Source organism: Onychostruthus taczanowskii, unplaced genomic scaffold, assembly GCF_017590055.1.
Source record: "Onychostruthus taczanowskii isolate IOZ18803 unplaced genomic scaffold, ASM1759005v1 scaffold3, whole genome shotgun sequence".
Lineage (NCBI taxonomy): Eukaryota > Metazoa > Chordata > Aves > Passeriformes > Passeridae > Onychostruthus > Onychostruthus taczanowskii.
The window spans coordinates 750,553-768,758 of record NW_024500349.1 but is presented as its reverse complement, the minus strand read 5'-3'; the positions used below and the strand labels follow the sequence as shown (position 1 = coordinate 768,758).

The following is an 18,206-nucleotide window of genomic DNA, read 5'->3' as shown; positions in this document are numbered from 1 at the left end:
CTTGAATGCTGCAATGTTGCAGCAGAAAGTGCACCTGAGCAGTGATCCCAGGATAGTGCACCTGAGCAGTGATCCCAGGATATGCTTGGCCTGTTTTCACTTCAGGCAAATACTGTTTTCTTATCACAGAATTGGAAGTTTACAGTGAGTTTACCTGTACACGTCAGTACCTAATCACGTACTCTACACTCCTCTCTCAACTTAAAATATTCTTAACTGTTTCAAAGAAATCCAAAAAGACAAGCACATGGCCCTTAAGTAAAGAAGTTTGCAGGAACATATTACAGACAGCTCAAAAGTGCTGTGGTGCCACCAAAAGGTTTCAGTAAAGTTTCTGGGATAGAGATTCAATGCAGGATTACAGCAGAGCAACAAACAGACAACCAGTCATTTTGTAAAGGTTTTAAATCAGAACAGCTTATATTTTATCTTTTAAATAAAAAATGGCTTTGGTTTCCTAGTCAAGAAGGACAATAAAGACTTGTTTTCATAAAGAGCATGATGCTAATCAAGTCAATCTGCAGCACACATGTATTTTTGACCACCCTTATACTTAAGTTACCTTCACAAAAGCAACCCACACGGCTAAGTAGTTAATAAAAAGTTATCTTGGGTAAAATTCAGGTGTTTTTTCAGTAGAGTATCAGAAGTTCTTGTGATTTCTGAAGCAGTTTTCCCCCCATTTTTCCAAGCAAGGCATCTGATCCCATTGTTGTCAGTGATGCTTTGTCCAACTACAACCTACAGTTAACAGGTTTGGTTCACCCACACAGTTGGCCACTTGTAGTTCAGCAGCAACACTCGACCTTTCTTCACCACACAGGTGGGAAAACTCTCACAATAAATGAAAATTTTCTTAAAATACTTACTCATGCAATTTCCATCAAACTGATACACATCACCCAGTTAACACTCTATTTTTTCAAGAATAATAAATACATTTATAAAAACTTGAGTTAGAAACAAAGACATAACTTGGCTTCCCTTACCCATTCTGCTCTTTGGTAACAGTCACAATATCTTTCAACTGATGGTATATTTACAGAACAGCCAACTGGTAGCTTCATAGTAACAAATAAGATTGCCATTCATATAATTAACACCCAGCACCATCTCAAAAAACTCTAGAAAGCATCTCTGCATAGCTATGAATATCTAAATACTTTTTGAAAACTAGACCAAGGTTTTCAGGAGTGTGTAGAAGGACATTCAGAATCGAATAACATAGATACTTCCAAGTCTCTCAGCCAGGAACACAAATCACCACAGATAGAGTCCAGCTCCCCTTTGCTCAGATCATCAGCAGCAGTTTGCATCCCTCAGCCTGATTCAAGTCCTCAAAACAGAGCTCACATTAAAATGTATTAAATGAATTCAAGGAAAACTAATACAATCAAAGTTACATAAGGAACAGAGCTGTCAAATAAAGTAATCCCTTGTCCAGAAAGTATTTTCCCATGAATTACAAAGTTTTGGTACAGCAGCGTAAGTTTTTAATAGTACACTAAGAACAGAAAGCTTTAATTTCCAATAGCATTGTCAAAGTACATCTTAAAGATGATTTAAGCTTTAGGTTTGCATAATTTGTTTGGTTTTCTTAAAGCAGAGTGCACACAAAACACTTGCAGCACTTTTATTTGGGGATTATTTGAACAGTCTATTCTTGGGTAGCCGACTTGTAATGTTTCAATGTGCGTGCAGAAGGATCAGTAGCTTTAACCCATCTTGGCATCCAGTAGTGGGGCAGCCAGCTGCTCCGCCCTGAGTAGTGCTTCTCAAAGATCTGGCGGTAGTAATAACTTTCTTTTGTTTTAGGAGGATTGAAAGGATATTTCTCTGCTGCCTTCTCCAGTAAAAGGTCATCAACCTACAGACATAAGCAAAACTCAAGTTCAGCTGCAAATATCTTCAACTTTTTAAAATACACAAGGATTCACCAACAACTAAACATTGACAGTTTTGAGAAAAAAAAGTATATTCTAGAGACACAGGTTTGACAGGTCAAACAAACCTGTGCCACCAGCTCACTTATCTTTATGAATATGTAAATGTATTTCCAGGGCTGTTGGTATTTCTCTGCACGACATGTGAAGCCCATTTCTCTGGAACACAACCACCTTTGTCAGTAAGGTCACAGACACTTCTTTCCTAACCTTCCTTTGCAAAAGTGCAAAAACTCAAAGCAGTCATTTTGCCATGTAAGTGGCTTCCTAGGTTGTTTTTGTAGCTTGGGGAAGGGTTGGCTGTTATAATCAACACCAATAACCATGCTCTTAGCAACAGAAGACCTGGGATGCAGAGGCAAAGACACCTGCAGGTACTAAGTTGGCTGAGAAAGGAAGGATAAATAGTTGCACCAGCTGAGGCAATATCAATTAGCAGTTTTTGCTGCAACCATGCTGTTTAACTTTTCATGTCTGTGAAACAGATTTGCTGCTCCTACAGCAGTACAGGCTCAGAACAGGCAGCAGAACACTGTTGCCTGACCCAACTACTTTCTTGCCTGAGAAGATAGAGAAAGAAAATGGGGAAGAAAGAGTTGGAGGTAGGACAGACAAGCTCCCATCCACAGGCTTGACTACATGTATTTCCATGTAAACGAGCCCTGGTGTAAAGAGGGTCTTATTCCTTCCTCCCCATGATTAAACCACTTCTGCACTCCAGAGAGGATTATCCTTTGTACAGAGTCAAAATGCTGTAAGTCTTCACTGGTTAACAATGTAAACAGAGGCTCTAAAAAGCAAAAAGGCTTAGCTAGGGATGGCTTTGAAAAATGAACGACGCAAACAAGAAAGTACATTATAAGGTCATTATGTTGTTACTCAGCTGCAGAGTAAGTTCATGCAAGTGCCTTCAGCTGAAGCAGCTGCTTTGTCTGTAATCCAGAAATTGTGTTTGTTGATACACAATCTAATTTGCAATCCAGACACTTAAATGATGTTCATTTCCTTACACAGTCATTTCTGGCAGGGTCTACCATTTCTTTCTAACTAGGATCACAAATGTCTTTAATCAACTCAGACATCTAAAAGAATATTGATTAAGGTTTATCTTACTCCTGCACAAGTTAACTGCTATATCCAGATTTATTCTCCCAACTAAGCATGTGAGCTGCCTCCCACTGGCAACCATATCTAACACACCTAAGAGAGAAAGGAAAAAGTGGTATTCTACCTGTTGATCAATATAGTCCTGAAGAATGGAAAACCAGGATTTCTTTACTGATGCTATACCATCACTGAAAGCTTCTTTGGGTCTCCAGAGAATTTCTTTGGGAAGTAAATTGGAATCCTCAAAGGACAATCTTAAAAGGTATTTTTCAATTCCATTCTGTTTATAGAACAAAAAACAATGTCATGAGTCTCAGAAACTGCAGTGCAAAGATCTGGATTTCAACACTTATAAAATGGTTTCTTTTCAAAAGTTTTGGTCAGAAAAGGGCTCCCAACAATTCAATAAAATATTTAAGAGCATGCTTGACTTTGGGTGGAGGACTTAACCATCGAACTCAGCAATCTGGTCATGCTTAGAACACGTATCAGTGAATTTGTAAACATACATTTGCATCCCATCCTAGTTTTATGTACCTTTGGGATTCGCAGTTCTGCTGGCAGAGATAAATAATAAGAAGTAAACCGATGATCCAAAAATGGGACTCTCAGTTCAAGGCTAAGCAGGGGGAATAAACAGAAAAGATACTGAATTAATCCAACAAGTCATCTACTTACAAATTTCACAGCTTTTAAGCTTTCCCTGTCGTTCACATAAACACCAGGTTTTCTGCTTTTGCTTGGAAGAAATTTCACTTGCAGATTTACAACTACCTCAATTTAATTCACCAATTTGTGAAGTGAGGTGTATGGTCTACACAGATTAAAGACTATGATGTTTTATAATGCCATATGCCCTGGATTTACAGACTACAGTCTATAGGATCTGCAACAACCATTGCAAAATGTATGCAAAAGCACATTTTAAAAAACCCTCTTTCTCTCAGACAACTACCAAGCTGCTCACTAGGATTTGCATCAGCATTTGTAAACATATCATAGAACCAAGCAAGGACTTCTACATTTCTGAAATCCACATTTGTTTGTATTGTCAAGAAACAACAAAAAGGAGCCCTACAGCATTCACACAAGTTCTCTCTATACCAGTGGTAGATGTACATATACAAAGCCTTCCTGCTTTTGTGTACCACAGCTTCTAAGGACACAGAAGGCAACAAATAAAATGACAGTAACTGCATCTTCAGCAGAAAGAATCCCTCTTGGACTGTCTGCTCAAGAGACATTATGCTGTCCAGCCTCACAAGTGAAAGGAGATCTTATACTGCATCCTAGTAATTTCACTGTCTCTTTAGTTTCTACTCTGATAAAAAGCTTCACCTACTTCAGGTAATACCCACCTTACAAAAAAACCCCAAATTAACCCAATACTGAGTATTCAGTAATCAAATACTGAGGGCTCAGTTTCTCCATATACTAAAAAGATTTGCACTGCAAATCTTTCCTTATAGTTATTCTTGTTCCTAACTGATAATGGTAGTTTCATCCTTTCCTCTCTACTCTTAGTTCTTCTCCCTTTTCTCTGTAAATCTGAACTCCTTAAACTCTGTTCTAATTTGTTCATACGAGGGTTATTTCTTCCTAGCAGCAGGTCCAAAGAAAAACAAAAGCATGTGGTATTAAACAGCCTTCAAAGTGTGGTGAAAATTTTCAGCACAAAACAAATTATAAGGCAAATGGCAGGTCTCCTGCACTAGTAAAGAGAAGCATAAGAAAATTGTAGAAGGCTGGGCAAGTAATTTTGTGGCAGGATCAATATACAACAAAAGCTCCCCAACAGACAAGTTGTTTGCTTTGCCAAAGATACAATTTTTTCTTATCTACAGACAGCTTTCCAACATTGTTCTCAGTTTAATTAACGTATTTATTTTAGTAAAATGCTTCTGTTTAGTATAACAATACTATTTTCTACAGCACTCAATTTGGAGATTCTTCAAGGTATCAGTTACACAGATTGAATCCTAATCTCTTTATTACAGACAGCTACCTAATGCACATATCTTTTTAGTATGTTGCTTTAATTCTGACGATCATCAGATTCAAGATTTCTCTTTGCCTAAACCTCCAAAGACCCCAAAATCAAATACAAGTTTGCCTTCCCTCTTTAACTCAGAATACTTGTATTTCTAATTCACTGCTTCTGTAAAGACCAGTACAGTCCCAGACAAAGAAATATTTCAGCTGGCAACACAGTGAGCCCTATAGTCACAGATCAGATTAAATTTGGCAGTGCGCTTTACTGTTGATCAAATTCCTTAAGACAACAACTTCATGTTGGCATACAAATCCTCAGCCGTCTTTTCCTGCCTAATCTTCTTTTGCTTTTAAATTATGAGTGCTCAGCATGCATGGGAATACATTTACCCATGTGCTGCAGTGGTTCTGTCTGCACGAAGTACATCAAACAGGTAGAGCTCCTTCAGAAGCCTCTCACTCTCTTCTGCTGCTTCCTCGGGAGATGGTGCCTGAAAACAAACATAGCATGGAGCACACAGGTGGAACACAGCTGCACTGAGGGAACCACTGCTGGCTGTCCTGCATTTGAATCGCAGTGATCACCAAGTGATCTCAAAACCAGCAAAAACTACATACAAGAAATAACATTCTCAGGAACTGCTGAAGATTAAGAAAGCTATTTTTAGATGATTAAATCCCTTGGACTTTATGCCACCCCAGAAGAAAAACTCAATAAATATACAGTTATGACAACTCTCAAACATCGCACTTTGAGGTATTACAGATGTTCTGTTGAAAGGCAGAAGAAGCAGCTAACTCAAGGGCATTCTGTATAGTGAATATATTTACCTTATGGAAATATATATATCCTTGTGTCAGCTCATCTGATCCTTCTCCTGAAAAAATGACCACACTGTCTGTTTTCTTCCGAATATACTTGGAGACAAGATACATACCTTAAAAAAAAGTATAAAGTGATTAAAGCACATCCACATACCTGATGCTATATGCAGCTAGTAGTCTAAAATTTAGCATTTTAGAAATTTGTCTCCTACACTACTTCCTTCTGTAGCTAAAAAATGATATAAAGTAGCATCTCATTATTACTCAAAGCCACCAACAGCCACACTAAGTTGGTGCTGCAAATATATCTAAACTGTGTATTTACACTTGGCCCTGAAAATATCAGAAAGATGTGTCTACTTGTGATCCTGGGAACACTGGAGAATTCCCATGGGAACACAGAGTGGAGTTGTTCTTCTTGTTCAAACTCCATTTAAGTGTGTGATTAATTCCAGCACAGTGCTGAAGAAACCTTGTAGCCTTGGGGAAAAGCAAAAGTTGCTGTTTAACTCTCTGCCACTCTGAGTTGAACTGGATGAAGACCTTTTTTCAATTTCTTTTGTAAAGAGTATTTTATAAAACAGAATTATGCCTTCCACTCTATGCATCTTTCTAAATGGGATGTTTTTATAACAAAAGTATTACAAATCTAAAGAGAAGGATCTAATTCATTATTCTACTAAGCAGCAAATCTCAAAGAAAAAATGACAGAAAAAAAGTTTTTACTAAATGCTTTAATTTTTAAAGAAATGCATTAATTATTTCACATTGCTAAAACGCATTCATTATTTCACGTTTCTAAAACTTCCTCCCATCTTCATGGAGGAAATTCCACCCAGAAAGTTCAGTTTCAAAAACTGTGTTGCCTATTTGGCTTCATAACTCTTTCATGATGTCACAAGATTCACTGGGTAAAATTCTGTAGTTTGCATTACCCAAAAGGTTCCATTGGATTAGGAGTTTTCCCCTCCTCCAGGGAACCAGTCCTCAGGCAGGGACTGCTTTTTTAGAAGCTGCTAATGACTCCTTCATTTCTCAGAATCAAGTGTACATTATAAGAACCTGTGTTACTAAACCTTTGTTACCAAAGAGCAATAATAAAGACTTCACATTAGTATCAAAATTATGCAAGAAAAGGGTAACCATGATTTGCTATCATAATATTCAGTAACTCAGAAAACCTATAAATTTCTCCCTTCCTCCAAGGTACATATTTACTAGAGCAGAAAACTTAGACTTGCAGATCTAACATTTCTTCTCCATGTAACTATTGCTTTTCATCTCAAAGCTTCAAGAACAGTTCTTGACAGTTGCTTTGTGCAGTCAGGGACTTGTAAATAACTGCTTTTGACTCAGTGTGGTATCACAGATAAGTCTGGGTACCAGAACTTTGGATCCCAGCCCCCAGATTCTGTGCCAGCTGGCGATCTAACAGATGACCATTTAAGTTTGCATAAAATTTTACTTGGGTGATATAAACCAAAGATTGCCATTAAAATTATCTTACCAATGGAAGCTCTTATTGTTGTTATATCGTAGGTTTCCAATGAGAAGATAACCTCCTCAATTGCCTGAATACCCTCTTCAGTATCAAGCATTACTTCATGATGTTCACTGCCTATATGTGCTGCCACCTGTTTGCAAAAGGTCAAAATAATGCATCACTTTTCAACTAAAACATTTTATAAACATACATTGTCTTTAAAGCAAACACATTTAGCAAAAGCACCAGCTCTCTTCCACTACAATGAAAATTATGACATTAGGCCAAGAAAAGACATTACTTAGCAGACCTCTGACTTGCAGTGGTATGTTCACCAGAGAGACTATAGTCTTCTTAATTACAGTGTTCAATCATGATTGCAACAGATCATCCAGCTGCTTGCCTAAAACATTAACAGAATCTGCAGAAGCTCTAAATACTCCAGATATCTGCCCTTAGGAGAAAAAGCAGCATCACAAAAGTGACGAAAGCCTGCATAGTACCCCAGATGCCAAAAGGTTTGTACAAAACTGTAATAATTAACTTACAATACTTAACATATACACAAATGCCTCAGTATAGGAACCATAACAGGGAGACCTACACTAAAACCCAGAGGCAGAACTGAGACATGTCCAAAATACTGTCCTTTTGACAACGCAAGGGGATTCTGTCATGAAAGTTTTCCAAACCCAAGAGAAACAGGTAAGGTTCCAGTAGCCGCTTTTGTAAGATTAAGCAGCAAGTGTTGTACTAAATTATTTACTGCAAACTGATTTACATCATAGCAATAAATGAATTTTCAGTGTTACTATTAATGCCATACCACGAAGTTAGCACAATTAATATACACTGTTTAGCATTCAGTAGCTCAGAACAAACAGCAATGCTTAAGATACCTTTCTGGCAGCAAGTAAGTCAGGACTGTTTTCCATTCCAATTGCAAAGGTTTGTAATGGATAATTGATGTTGATTTCTTTCATCAGTTTCAGAAGAACAGCTGCAACCAAGCTGGAATCTAAGCCCCCTGCCAAAAAAACAAATCATCTGATTAGGTGTGTGAATGATGTTTTGCTTCCCCCTTAAGGAATCTAGATACTGGAATCCTATGAGTGGGCTTCATTTTTAAGCTGTGTGAATACAAGGTACTTCTCATACAAGTGCATATTTACCTATATTAATAAAAAATCAGGCAACTTTAGTGGAACAACGTCAGTAACAGTTATCAGTACTTTTGGTGTCAGAAGCATCAGTGGAACTCCTTACTTAGGATAAACAGAAAGTATACTGAACACATTGTAGTACTAGAGAATATGCCCCTTCTCAGCTCTACTAAATGGGATTTATAGTCTCCATTTTAAAACCACTCCCTGTCTTCCTTTTACCTACACATTTGACAGTCAACTGACAGGACTATGGATTTTTTTTTTTTTGTTTGCTGTAAGGAAAGTAATAGAATGCTTAGGGTAAGGGTTCCACTCTTCATTCTTTTTTTTTTCCTCCTCTTCTTTCTAGAGGGGAGTGAAAGGATTTGAACAGTTTGGATAACAAGCAGAAAATAAAACCAAGAAGATGCACAAGCTGCCTAAATGTACTCTTAAGGATCCACCTTCTAATTATCATGAACTAGTTCTGCTAATCCTTGGCTAATTCTACTTGCAGCTCTCCTACAGAGTACTGAGCAAAACACAGTACCTGTTTGCCCACATCTGCCTGCAGTTCTGACAAGCATGAGGCAAAACCCTCTTCTCTTTGTTTCCCATAGTCTGCATGTGTTTCTTCAGCTAAGTGCATTAGCATCAATTCCCACCCTGACCCCCTCTGTGGACATGCTATCTAGAAAAAATATTTCCTGTTAAAATTACATACAAATTCTGAGAAAAGGAGAGCACAGAAAACTGAGTGCTCAGGATGCAGAAATCAGGAAAATAAAACCCAGGTTTTCCACTGTGACACTGAAGAATTCCCTCTGTCATTAGAAACAAAAGCAACATCTGTGATGTTCCAAGCATACACAAAATTGTGAAGCACTGAGATACTCTGATATTATTTATACCAGCACGAGCATGTAGTTTTGCTTCCTGCATGCGCATCTGAGGAGCTGCTGACTGCCTTCTAATTTGATATTTGAAATTTGGGGTTTAAACAAGCTTTTTTACTGAAACTGAGATCTTTCAACTCTATATATCTTCCTATTTAATTTACCTACTTCCTACTTTTTATGACTGCATAGTAAAGAAATGGTCCAGCAGTATCTCCTGGTCAGTTCTCTCTCATTCAGATGCACATTTAATAGGATTCATGACAAATGAGTGTAAATACTGTTGCCCAGTAAATGCATGAAAAGCATTCCAGAACTCTAACCACAAGTACCAAGTGCCAAACAAACACAGGAAATAAGGTGTCAGACCCATGGTTACAGAGCTTACCTCTGTAAAACTGAACTATCTGATCACAATAGTGATCAGCTAAGTGAGTGAACAACGTTCTGTACCACAAGCTGTTACCTTATCTGCAAAAGAGTGTAGCAAATAATTTTGGTCCAGATGGTCTCCTGTAATATGGTAAATTAAGGAAGTTTAGGATAGAGACTAAAGCAAAGTTGGCAAGTAAGAATTCTCCTGCTTCTGAAACATGTCAAGGCTTTCTTCTAGGTTCAATCTGTGCAAAGTGAACGTAGTAATTAATTTTCTTTTTAGACCAACCTAATAATAAATCTCATGTGTTTAAGAATATTGAGTGATTTTCAACAGGAACACTATATTTATTTGTCTTATTTAAAAATGTTTGGTGTCTCAATAAGCCACGATCCCAGCCCAGAGTAAACTTTAAAAACATGAGACTTTCAAGATACTTGTAAACTGGAAAACTTTATTCCAAACTAATAAGTTCTCTGCTGCCTGTTCTAAAAGTCAAGTGAAGATTCAGATCACTCCAGGTACACTGCAGCAGAACAGCCAACATACTTTCCTTTAACTACTAGAGCATGGGCAAAAGAGAGAAAAGGTACAGAATCATTGTGGTTCTTGCTACTAACCCGACAGAAGACAACCAATCCTTCTGTGAGCCATCAGACGTTTTCTAACAGCATTTTCAAAGAGAATACGGATGTTGCTTTTCACTGTGTCAAGGTCAAAACCTGCTCAGAAAAAAGAAAAGAGAAGGGTAAAAGATGTCCAAACAGTGTTACTTAGACTTTGTTGGATGATGCTAACTCAGAAACAAAGAAATTTGTCTGAATGTTCTTGATAACAAGGACACTCAAGTCCATCTTTCTACATGACCGCCTACAAAAACAATTCTAAAGTCCTTACATGATAAAGGTTCTTACAGATTGGTTTTTTTTTCTTAAATGGTACTTTTTTAAACCAATCAATGCAAATTTTACATTCCAAGATTTTTTCACTTTTAAATCAGAGTAAGTAGCAAAATCTTTGCTGTACTACCTGAAGGCAGAGCTTCCACTGTATCACATGCAACATGGAGTGGCTCATCTTTACAGCTATGAAATTTTACTAATTCCACTGATGCAACCTTGCCAGAGGGCTTTAAGTCCAACACTTCATAATGACCCGGAAGAAACGGTTCCACTTTAGAACATAAGGATGTTGAATGCTTTAAGTTGATAAGTCCTACACATAAAATGGAAAAAAAGAAAAATGTAAGAGTTCTTAACTTAAAATGGTTAAGTTATACCTCACTCAACAGCCTCTCTACTAAAACTATATACAAATATTTTATCTGGATCCTAAATCTGGTATTAAAAAAATATCCTTCTGAGTCACCATCAGTCCTGGCCAGAGCATGATTCTGCTTCCAGCAGGATGTACACGTAGATCTGAGCCCTCTCAAGCTGAAGCAGATAGCAGAGAAAGCAAACCAACGAGTTTTACTAATTGGCAAGTAGCAATTATCCCTGTGAGCACTAGGAAGAACACTTTTCTAACTGACTACATTATGGCCAGGTCAAGGTATAGTATGTTTAGGAGAATTTGAATGACAATTATTAATTAATTTTGTGTTTAAAATTAAGTGTAGTCAACCCAACAAGGAGTTTGCAATAATAAACAACATCACTATAGTGATTGCTTAATTGACATATATTTAGTAATTTCAAAACTCATCAGCTCTAGACTGATCTACTCCACTGCAATTGAATGCCAGGTATAACTTGCAGCCAAACCTCATTTCCATTCCCCCTATGAAAGAGGATGTTTTGCATTTACTGCAAAAGGCATCACCTGGATGCCTCTTGGGAACATCCTCAAAAGGGACACTGAGTTGCTGTTAGAGAGGGACTGGCAATTCACTGTGATTGTTACAGGACACAGTCTCCAAAACATTCACTTCCCTTCTCTCTTCACAAGCAACAGAAATGGTGCAGCTCTTAGTATTACTACACAGTACTATTAGAAGAGTCAACCTACACTGGAGTCTGATAATAAAATAGATATACAATATATTGGACAGAAATAATTATGAAAGTCAATCTTAGCCAAAGTGCATTTTAGGCAATAAACTCCCTTTTGACACTGTTTGGATTTGTTTGAGATAGTGCCAAGATTAGAGATAATTATTTTAAAAGAGAGAGCAATGATGTGTCATCTCAAACAAAAAAAATCATCATCAAATAAAGTATGTAATTCTGGGAAATAACCCAATGCTGCAATAAATTTCAGTAGGGTTTCAAAATTCCTGGTTTTTACAGATTAGCAGTTCTTGTGGTATAATTACCTAGTTCACTACATAACACCAAGACCAAAATCTAATACAATTTATTGTAGCATAAGGCTAGTCTAAGTCAATAGACTATATTTAACTGTGACCTTACATAAAACATCATCTTGAGTTCAATCCTGCTATGACTGAAACACAAAAAATTCCAGTTAAACAAGTTATTTTAGAAATATTAAGGACAATTAAACATCTTGGATGTTTTTATTTTAATTATGTGGAGTCCTTACATTACTAAATATAGCTGATATATTACTGAACTTACTTTTCTTTTTCTCTTCACACTAAGAAAAGCCCAACAAAGAAGTTTGTCTCCAATAGAAATATCTAAGATTATTTAGCCACTAAACACAACTGGCTTTACCTTTTGCCTCAGAACAGACACCCAAAAATCCATCATCAGTCAGCACCTTAAACAGTGGTCTGACTCCATAGGTATCTCTTGCCAGAAACACTTTTCTGTTTGCAGTGTCCAGAAGGATGAAAGCAAATACACCATCTAGCATGGATGCTGTTTGTTCTATTCCTCCTCTGTTGTAGAGATGAAGGATAACCTCACCATCCACTAATGTTTGATAGTCAAATCCAAACTGCTTCTGCAGCTAAAAAAAAAAATTATAAAGAAAAACATAAATAAGCATTTGCAAACACTAGCTGCTTATTAATTGTTTCATAACAATAATCTTCTATGTAAAATCACAGTTTAGAAGTTATATAAATATTTCTGACAAAGAAGGAAATTATACTTTTGCATTCAAAGTTGTACTGGGTTTGCGTGGCCTGGCTTTGGTAGTGGAGGGACAACAAGGGTGGCTTCTGTGAGACACTGCCAGAAGATTTCCCCCCATCTGGCAGAGCCAAAGTCAGGTGGCTCCAGGATGGACCCAACACTGGTCAAGGCTGAGTCAATCAGGAATGACAGTAATGCCTCTGTGATAACATTTTCAAGACTAAAGAAAAGTTATTGTGCAGATGTAACTGCGGCCAGAGAAGAGGGGGAAGAGACCATGAGGAGAGGAACAGCCCTGCAGACAGAGAGGTCTGTGGAGAAGGAGGAGCAGGAGGTGCTCCAGGTGCCAAGCTGGATTCCCCTGCAGTCCATGGTGCAGTCCAAGGTGAAGCAGCTGTGTCCCACAGCCCACAGAGGATGATGGGGATGCAGAGATCCACCCACAGCCCATGGAGGAGCTCCACGCTGGAGCAGGTGGATGCTGGAGAGGAGGCTGTGAACCCAAGGGAGACCCATGCTGGAGCAGGTCCTGGCAGGGACCTGCAGACCTCTGCAGAGAGGAGCCCGTGATTGAGCAGGTCTCCTGGTAGGACTTGTGACCCTGTGGGGGACCCAGGCTGGAGCAGCTGTGCCTGAAGAAAAGCACCCTGTGGCAGAGGGACCCATGCTGGAGCAGTCTGTGGAGAACTGCTGCTGTGGGACAGACTCATGCTGGAGAAGTTTGTGGAGGACTGTGGGAGGGACCCCACACTGGAGAAGAGGAAGAAACCTCCTTCAGCAGTGGCAGAAACATCATGTGATAAACTGACCATAACCACCATTTCCTGTTTCCCTGTTGGGGAGGAGATGATAGAGCTTGGGAAGGAGGAAGGGGCAGAGGGAAAGTTTCTTTTTTCAAGGCTTATTTTACTTCTCATTACCCCGCTCTGATTTTGTTGGTAATAAATTTAATTTAATTTAATTTCCCCAAGTTCATTCAGTTTTACCCATGACAGTATTTGGTGAGTGATCTCCCCCAGTCCTTAGCTCATGAAGCTTTAGTTGTATTTTCCCTCCCCATCCACTTTTTGGAGGGAAGCTTTGGTGGGTGCCTGGCATCCAGCCAGGGGCAACCCACTACAAAAATTTAACCCAGGATCATCTCTTAGGCAATGAGACCAACAATGCAGTCTTAAGCAATTCACATTAAGGCAAGTTTTCAAGATTACACTTCTGAGGATGTAAAACTGCAAACCCATGGTCTTCACAAGCACTAGCCAGCCACTGTGTAAGAAAAACCACTGAACTCAAAACACATAGACATGTGCAACATCTCTGCAGAGTAAAGTACTTTGGAAATAATCTTTGGTTTACTTATGCAGTCACTACAATTCCTCAGCTTTTTTTATGCAGAGAATTTCCTTCTGCCTCATCTTCCTCCATTCCTCAAACCATTCCTTTCACTCTGACTGTGCATATAGAATGGGAAAGGAAGAAATTAGTTGTCAGACTTAAGTCAGATCAAATATTCTTCATGTTCTTCTGGTGCTACTCTTAATAGTCCTTTCAATACACAGAAAACAAAGGGAAAGGAAGGGCTTTGCTAAAACTCCAACAAGCCAAAAAAACCACAAACCCAATGCTTTAACATTTTAAGTTCCTTGGTTTTAATTGTTACTTATGGGTAACAATTGGCAGTCTTAGATCAAACACTGTCAATGTTAAAATAAGTAAGTCATTGCCCTGAGGAAGGCACTTGTTTCACCAGTGATCCTTTCTTAGGTAGGTTTCAGCCACAAACTTGAAAGAAAAATCTCATTATAAAGAAAGAGGGTACACAATGTAATGACAACAACCAAACAAATTCCTGTAGATGGCAATGCAAGTGTTGTACAGTTAAGGTGCCCTCAGGACTGTGTGTAGCATGACTGAGAGTAATTCTTACTGTTTTCAACAGCAGAAAAACCACACTGCAAAACACTGCGAGTAGTACAGACTGTTGGTACAACAGATTTCACACGTACTGCAGGACAAAGTCTCACCCTTCAAACAGCCAGATACTTGAAGACTGGGGAAAAAAATGAAGTCTCCTGGCTATTCAGTCAAATTCCTAATGACATTACTGATGTCACTGATGTGACTGACAGCAGCCTGACCTGACTTTAAAAAATGTGACATTAGAAATGCTATAAAATTAGCATTAGAAGTACTATAATATCTCAGATTATTCAAATCTGAGAGGTTTCTGAAGCTACCACACTTAGTATGGGACACATTTTACACATTGATTCAGCATGATTCAGAATCAGACACAATTTTAAGCTGCTTTTTACATCAAATTCGGATGATCTGAATCATCCTGCCAATACAGGCAGCATGGACATCTCAGCACAGGGACTGAGGAACACTGACAGTGTTGAGCAGCAGCATCACATCCATCAGAGACATTTAGCACCTTTAGGAACTATGTAAGAGTTGCTACTTGTTTTGTACCTAAGAGACTTAGGTGGCTCTCAAAAACCTCCGAAAAAACCTGACTTCTGCTGCAGACACCTAAGGACTTCCATGGTATACAGGAAACATCTCCCCAAGGCTTACTGCTTTTATATAAATATGTAAGTATGCATACTATGCATCACTATATCTTAAATGACATATCCCATCTAGACTGAGAGGCAATAATAAAAATGCAAAACCCAACAACTTGGGAGAATGATGACCCAAAACAACTGAAGAACAAGACAGACTAAAAGCATTTGTATTATGAAGAAAGAAGGGGAAAAGAAGCTTGAAATTCTTCTCCCCAAGAAATAATGACGAATGTGTCTTAACTTTCAACTGAACAAATCTGAAGATGTATTTATTGCCCTTCTTGTTAATTAAAAGGTGATTTTTCAGTATTAAAGATAAGTATGTTGCTAAACAAGCTACCAGATTCACAGCTCATTGAGACAATTTACTTCCTTTTAAATACTAGTTCTTCGCTAATTTCTCCCATTTCTTTTCTGATATGCTAGTCCAACACATTTTAGAGATGTTCTGAATATCCACTAGTCTTGAAATTAAAAAAAAAAAAGAAAGAAATTTTTTTTAAAATTGCCTTACCATGTATACAACACTTACCTGTTTGAAATTGTAGATTTCTCCATTGTAACAGAGCCACAGGTATGGGAATTTCTTTACCCGGATAGGCTGCATCCCATATAACTGATCAACAACCGCCAGCCGGTGGAAACCAAAACAGCAGTTGGTGAAGCCATTGACGTTCTCAAAACGAAATGCATCAGGACCTCTGTGTGCTATCTTCATGGCACTTAGACACTGCACAGAAAGGCACTCATCGCTCCCAAACAGGGCCCAGATACCACACATTGTGAGGCTCTTCTTCTACCTGCACGTGGAGAACCTGTTCAGTAGAGACACGATCACTGTAAGCAGGAGCTGACACTTTGTACTGGGTCTGGCTGAGAGGGAGCTCATTTTCCCCTCATTTTGTGTTGGTAACACAGCAGTTTTGGCTACTGCTGACCAGGGCCCACACAGCATCAATGCAAGCCAACATTTCCCTCTCACCAGAAGGCTGGGAGCAGGCAAGATCTTGAAAGGCAATGTAGCCAGGACAGCTGACCTAAACTATCCAAAGGGACATTCCATGTCTGATGTCTGCCCAGATAAAAGACTTAAGGGAAAGGAGCATAAAGGCAGAGCAACTACTACGTGTGCTGAAGCCCTGCTTCCCGGGAAGTGGCTAGACGTCGCTTGCTGATGGGAATGAGAGAACAAAACCTTTGTTTTTTTTCCTTTTGCTTGTCCATGATCTTCACTTTTCCTTAAAAGTAAACTGCCTTTACCTCAACCCATAAGTTTTTTTATTTTTCATCATGTTTTCTTGCCCCTCATTCCATCCTGCTGAAGAGGGAAGTGATAAGAGTGCCTTGGTGAGCACCTGACATCCAGCCAAGATCAACCCACCACACACCTGAGAACCACAGATAACAGATGTAGGCTATTAATCACTTAACTGTCAAGGTGCCTGATAAAAAGAATAGCAGACTTATTAACATGAAGTAAAACCTGGCTTGCTCAAGGTATGATAAGCAAATTTTAGCCAGCAAGAAAATAGGTTTAAGTTTTACCTTTAGATCCAGCAAGACTATCTATGACTTTTTATTTATAGAGCACGAATAGAACAAATCATTACTGGTCATAGAGTATGTTGAAGCAGAAACATTAAACATCCTTTCAGTTTGCTGCCTTTACATTCAAAGGGGGTTTGTACAAAGAGGGAGGCTCTTTAGCAAAACCTGCAGTGACAGGACAAGGGGGAACTGTTTCGAACCCAAGGAGCACAGGTTTAGACCGGAGTTCCCCATCGGCGGTGCGGCAGGCCCCGAGGCAGAGGCGCGGCGGGAGCAGCGCTGCTGCAGCGCGGCGTCTCCGGAGGCACACACGGGCCTTGCCTCTGAGCCCTACCCCAGAGCACGTGTGCTCCAGCTGGGACCGCCCGATCAAGCCCTGTCGCTGGAGACAGCAGCCCAACGCGGCCTCAGGGCTGAGGTTCAGAGAGCCACAAAGCCCACAGCTGGGGACACAGGGGGTGCGAAGCGTGCCAAGAAGAGCATGGCACCGCAACAACACTGCTCCGCCTCCCACATCTGTCCCATCTGGACATGGGATGGCGCTGCGGACCTCAGCCTCAGCACATGGAGCTGGGCTTTGCACCATCTGGAGCGGCCTCCCGGCAACCAGCGGTCTCTGAGCGACCGCGGGCACCCGGGGCAGGTTCCCTCTGCGCACCCGCTGCCCTCGGGCCCTTCCACACAGCCGCCCCTTCCTCCGGCGGCCGCCGCGCATCCCCCCGCCGCTCCCTGGCCAGCCGGCGGCAGGAGGCCGAGTACCGCGGCAGCTCCCCCGGACGGCAGCCCCTCCGGCCGGCCCTGCCCGCCGCGGCCCGGGGCCGCTCCCGCCGCGCTGCCTTACCCGGTGCTGCCCGCCGGCGCACGGAGAGCCGCCGTCCGCGCCGCGCCGGGGAACGGAGGAGGCGGGCCCGGCGGCCGCGGCTCCGCCCCCGCCGGCCCCTGCTGTTGAAACACGCCGCGAAGTTTCATCATGCGCTTCCCCGTCCTGCCCGGGCCCACGGCCGTAGCCGTACCTCCGTGTGCAGCCGGCGTGGGCTGCCCCGCGGCAGGGCAGCGGCTCGCAGGCCGAGCGGCGCCGGCTCCGGCACCTGCTCCGGGCCGCTGTGGGGAAAGCGAGCGCCGGCAGGCGCCGCTGGGCGCTCTGCGTGTCGTGGGCTCGGGAGGCGATTTGTAACTCTCAGAAATCCTGTCCCTGCAGGTGTGCTCCGAGCCCTGCCTTGCGTGGTGTCCGTGGAAAAGAGCTAAGGCACTGCCCTAAAGCTGCTTTATTTGTG

At 40.6% G+C, this 18,206-nt stretch overlaps 1 protein-coding gene across 2 annotated transcripts; it reads right to left on the bottom strand.

Annotated features, from left to right (window-relative positions):
* Positions 1–951: 951 nt before the first annotated feature.
* On the bottom strand, positions 952–17,854 carry ASNS (asparagine synthetase (glutamine-hydrolyzing)). Of its 2 annotated transcripts, none has more exons than XM_041408863.1 (12): positions 17,774–17,854; positions 15,917–16,199; positions 12,449–12,686; positions 10,797–10,982; positions 10,388–10,489; positions 8,250–8,377; positions 7,375–7,501; positions 5,874–5,980; positions 5,433–5,533; positions 3,588–3,669; positions 3,175–3,330; positions 952–1,867 (listed from the first exon to the last, which is right to left on the bottom strand). In XM_041408863.1, the coding sequence occupies exons 2-12, from the start codon at positions 16,163–16,165 to the stop codon at positions 1,658–1,660; spliced, it is 1,686 nt and encodes a 561-aa protein (XP_041264797.1). In that variant the 5' UTR covers positions 16,166–16,199; positions 17,774–17,854; the 3' UTR covers positions 952–1,657. The 2 variants fall into 2 exon arrangements, with proteins under 2 accessions (XP_041264797.1, XP_041264799.1); XM_041408865.1 differs by having other exon boundaries at positions 15,917–16,184; positions 17,774–17,807.
* Between the last annotated feature and the right edge of the window lie 352 nt (positions 17,855–18,206).

Coding starts and splice junctions, on each gene's coding strand:
- ASNS (XM_041408863.1), bottom strand. CDS start 16,165: ATGTGTGGTATCTGGGCCCTGTTTGGGAGCGATGAGTGCCTTTCTGTG. Junction 7,502..8,249: donor ACTTACTTGCTGCCAGAAAG/GTATCTTAAGCA, acceptor TTTTGCAAACAG/GTGGCAGCACATATAGGCAG. Junction 3,670..5,432: donor AGAACCACTGCAGCACATGG/GTAAATGTATTC, acceptor CCCCCTGCTTAG/CCTTGAACTGAGAGTCCCAT.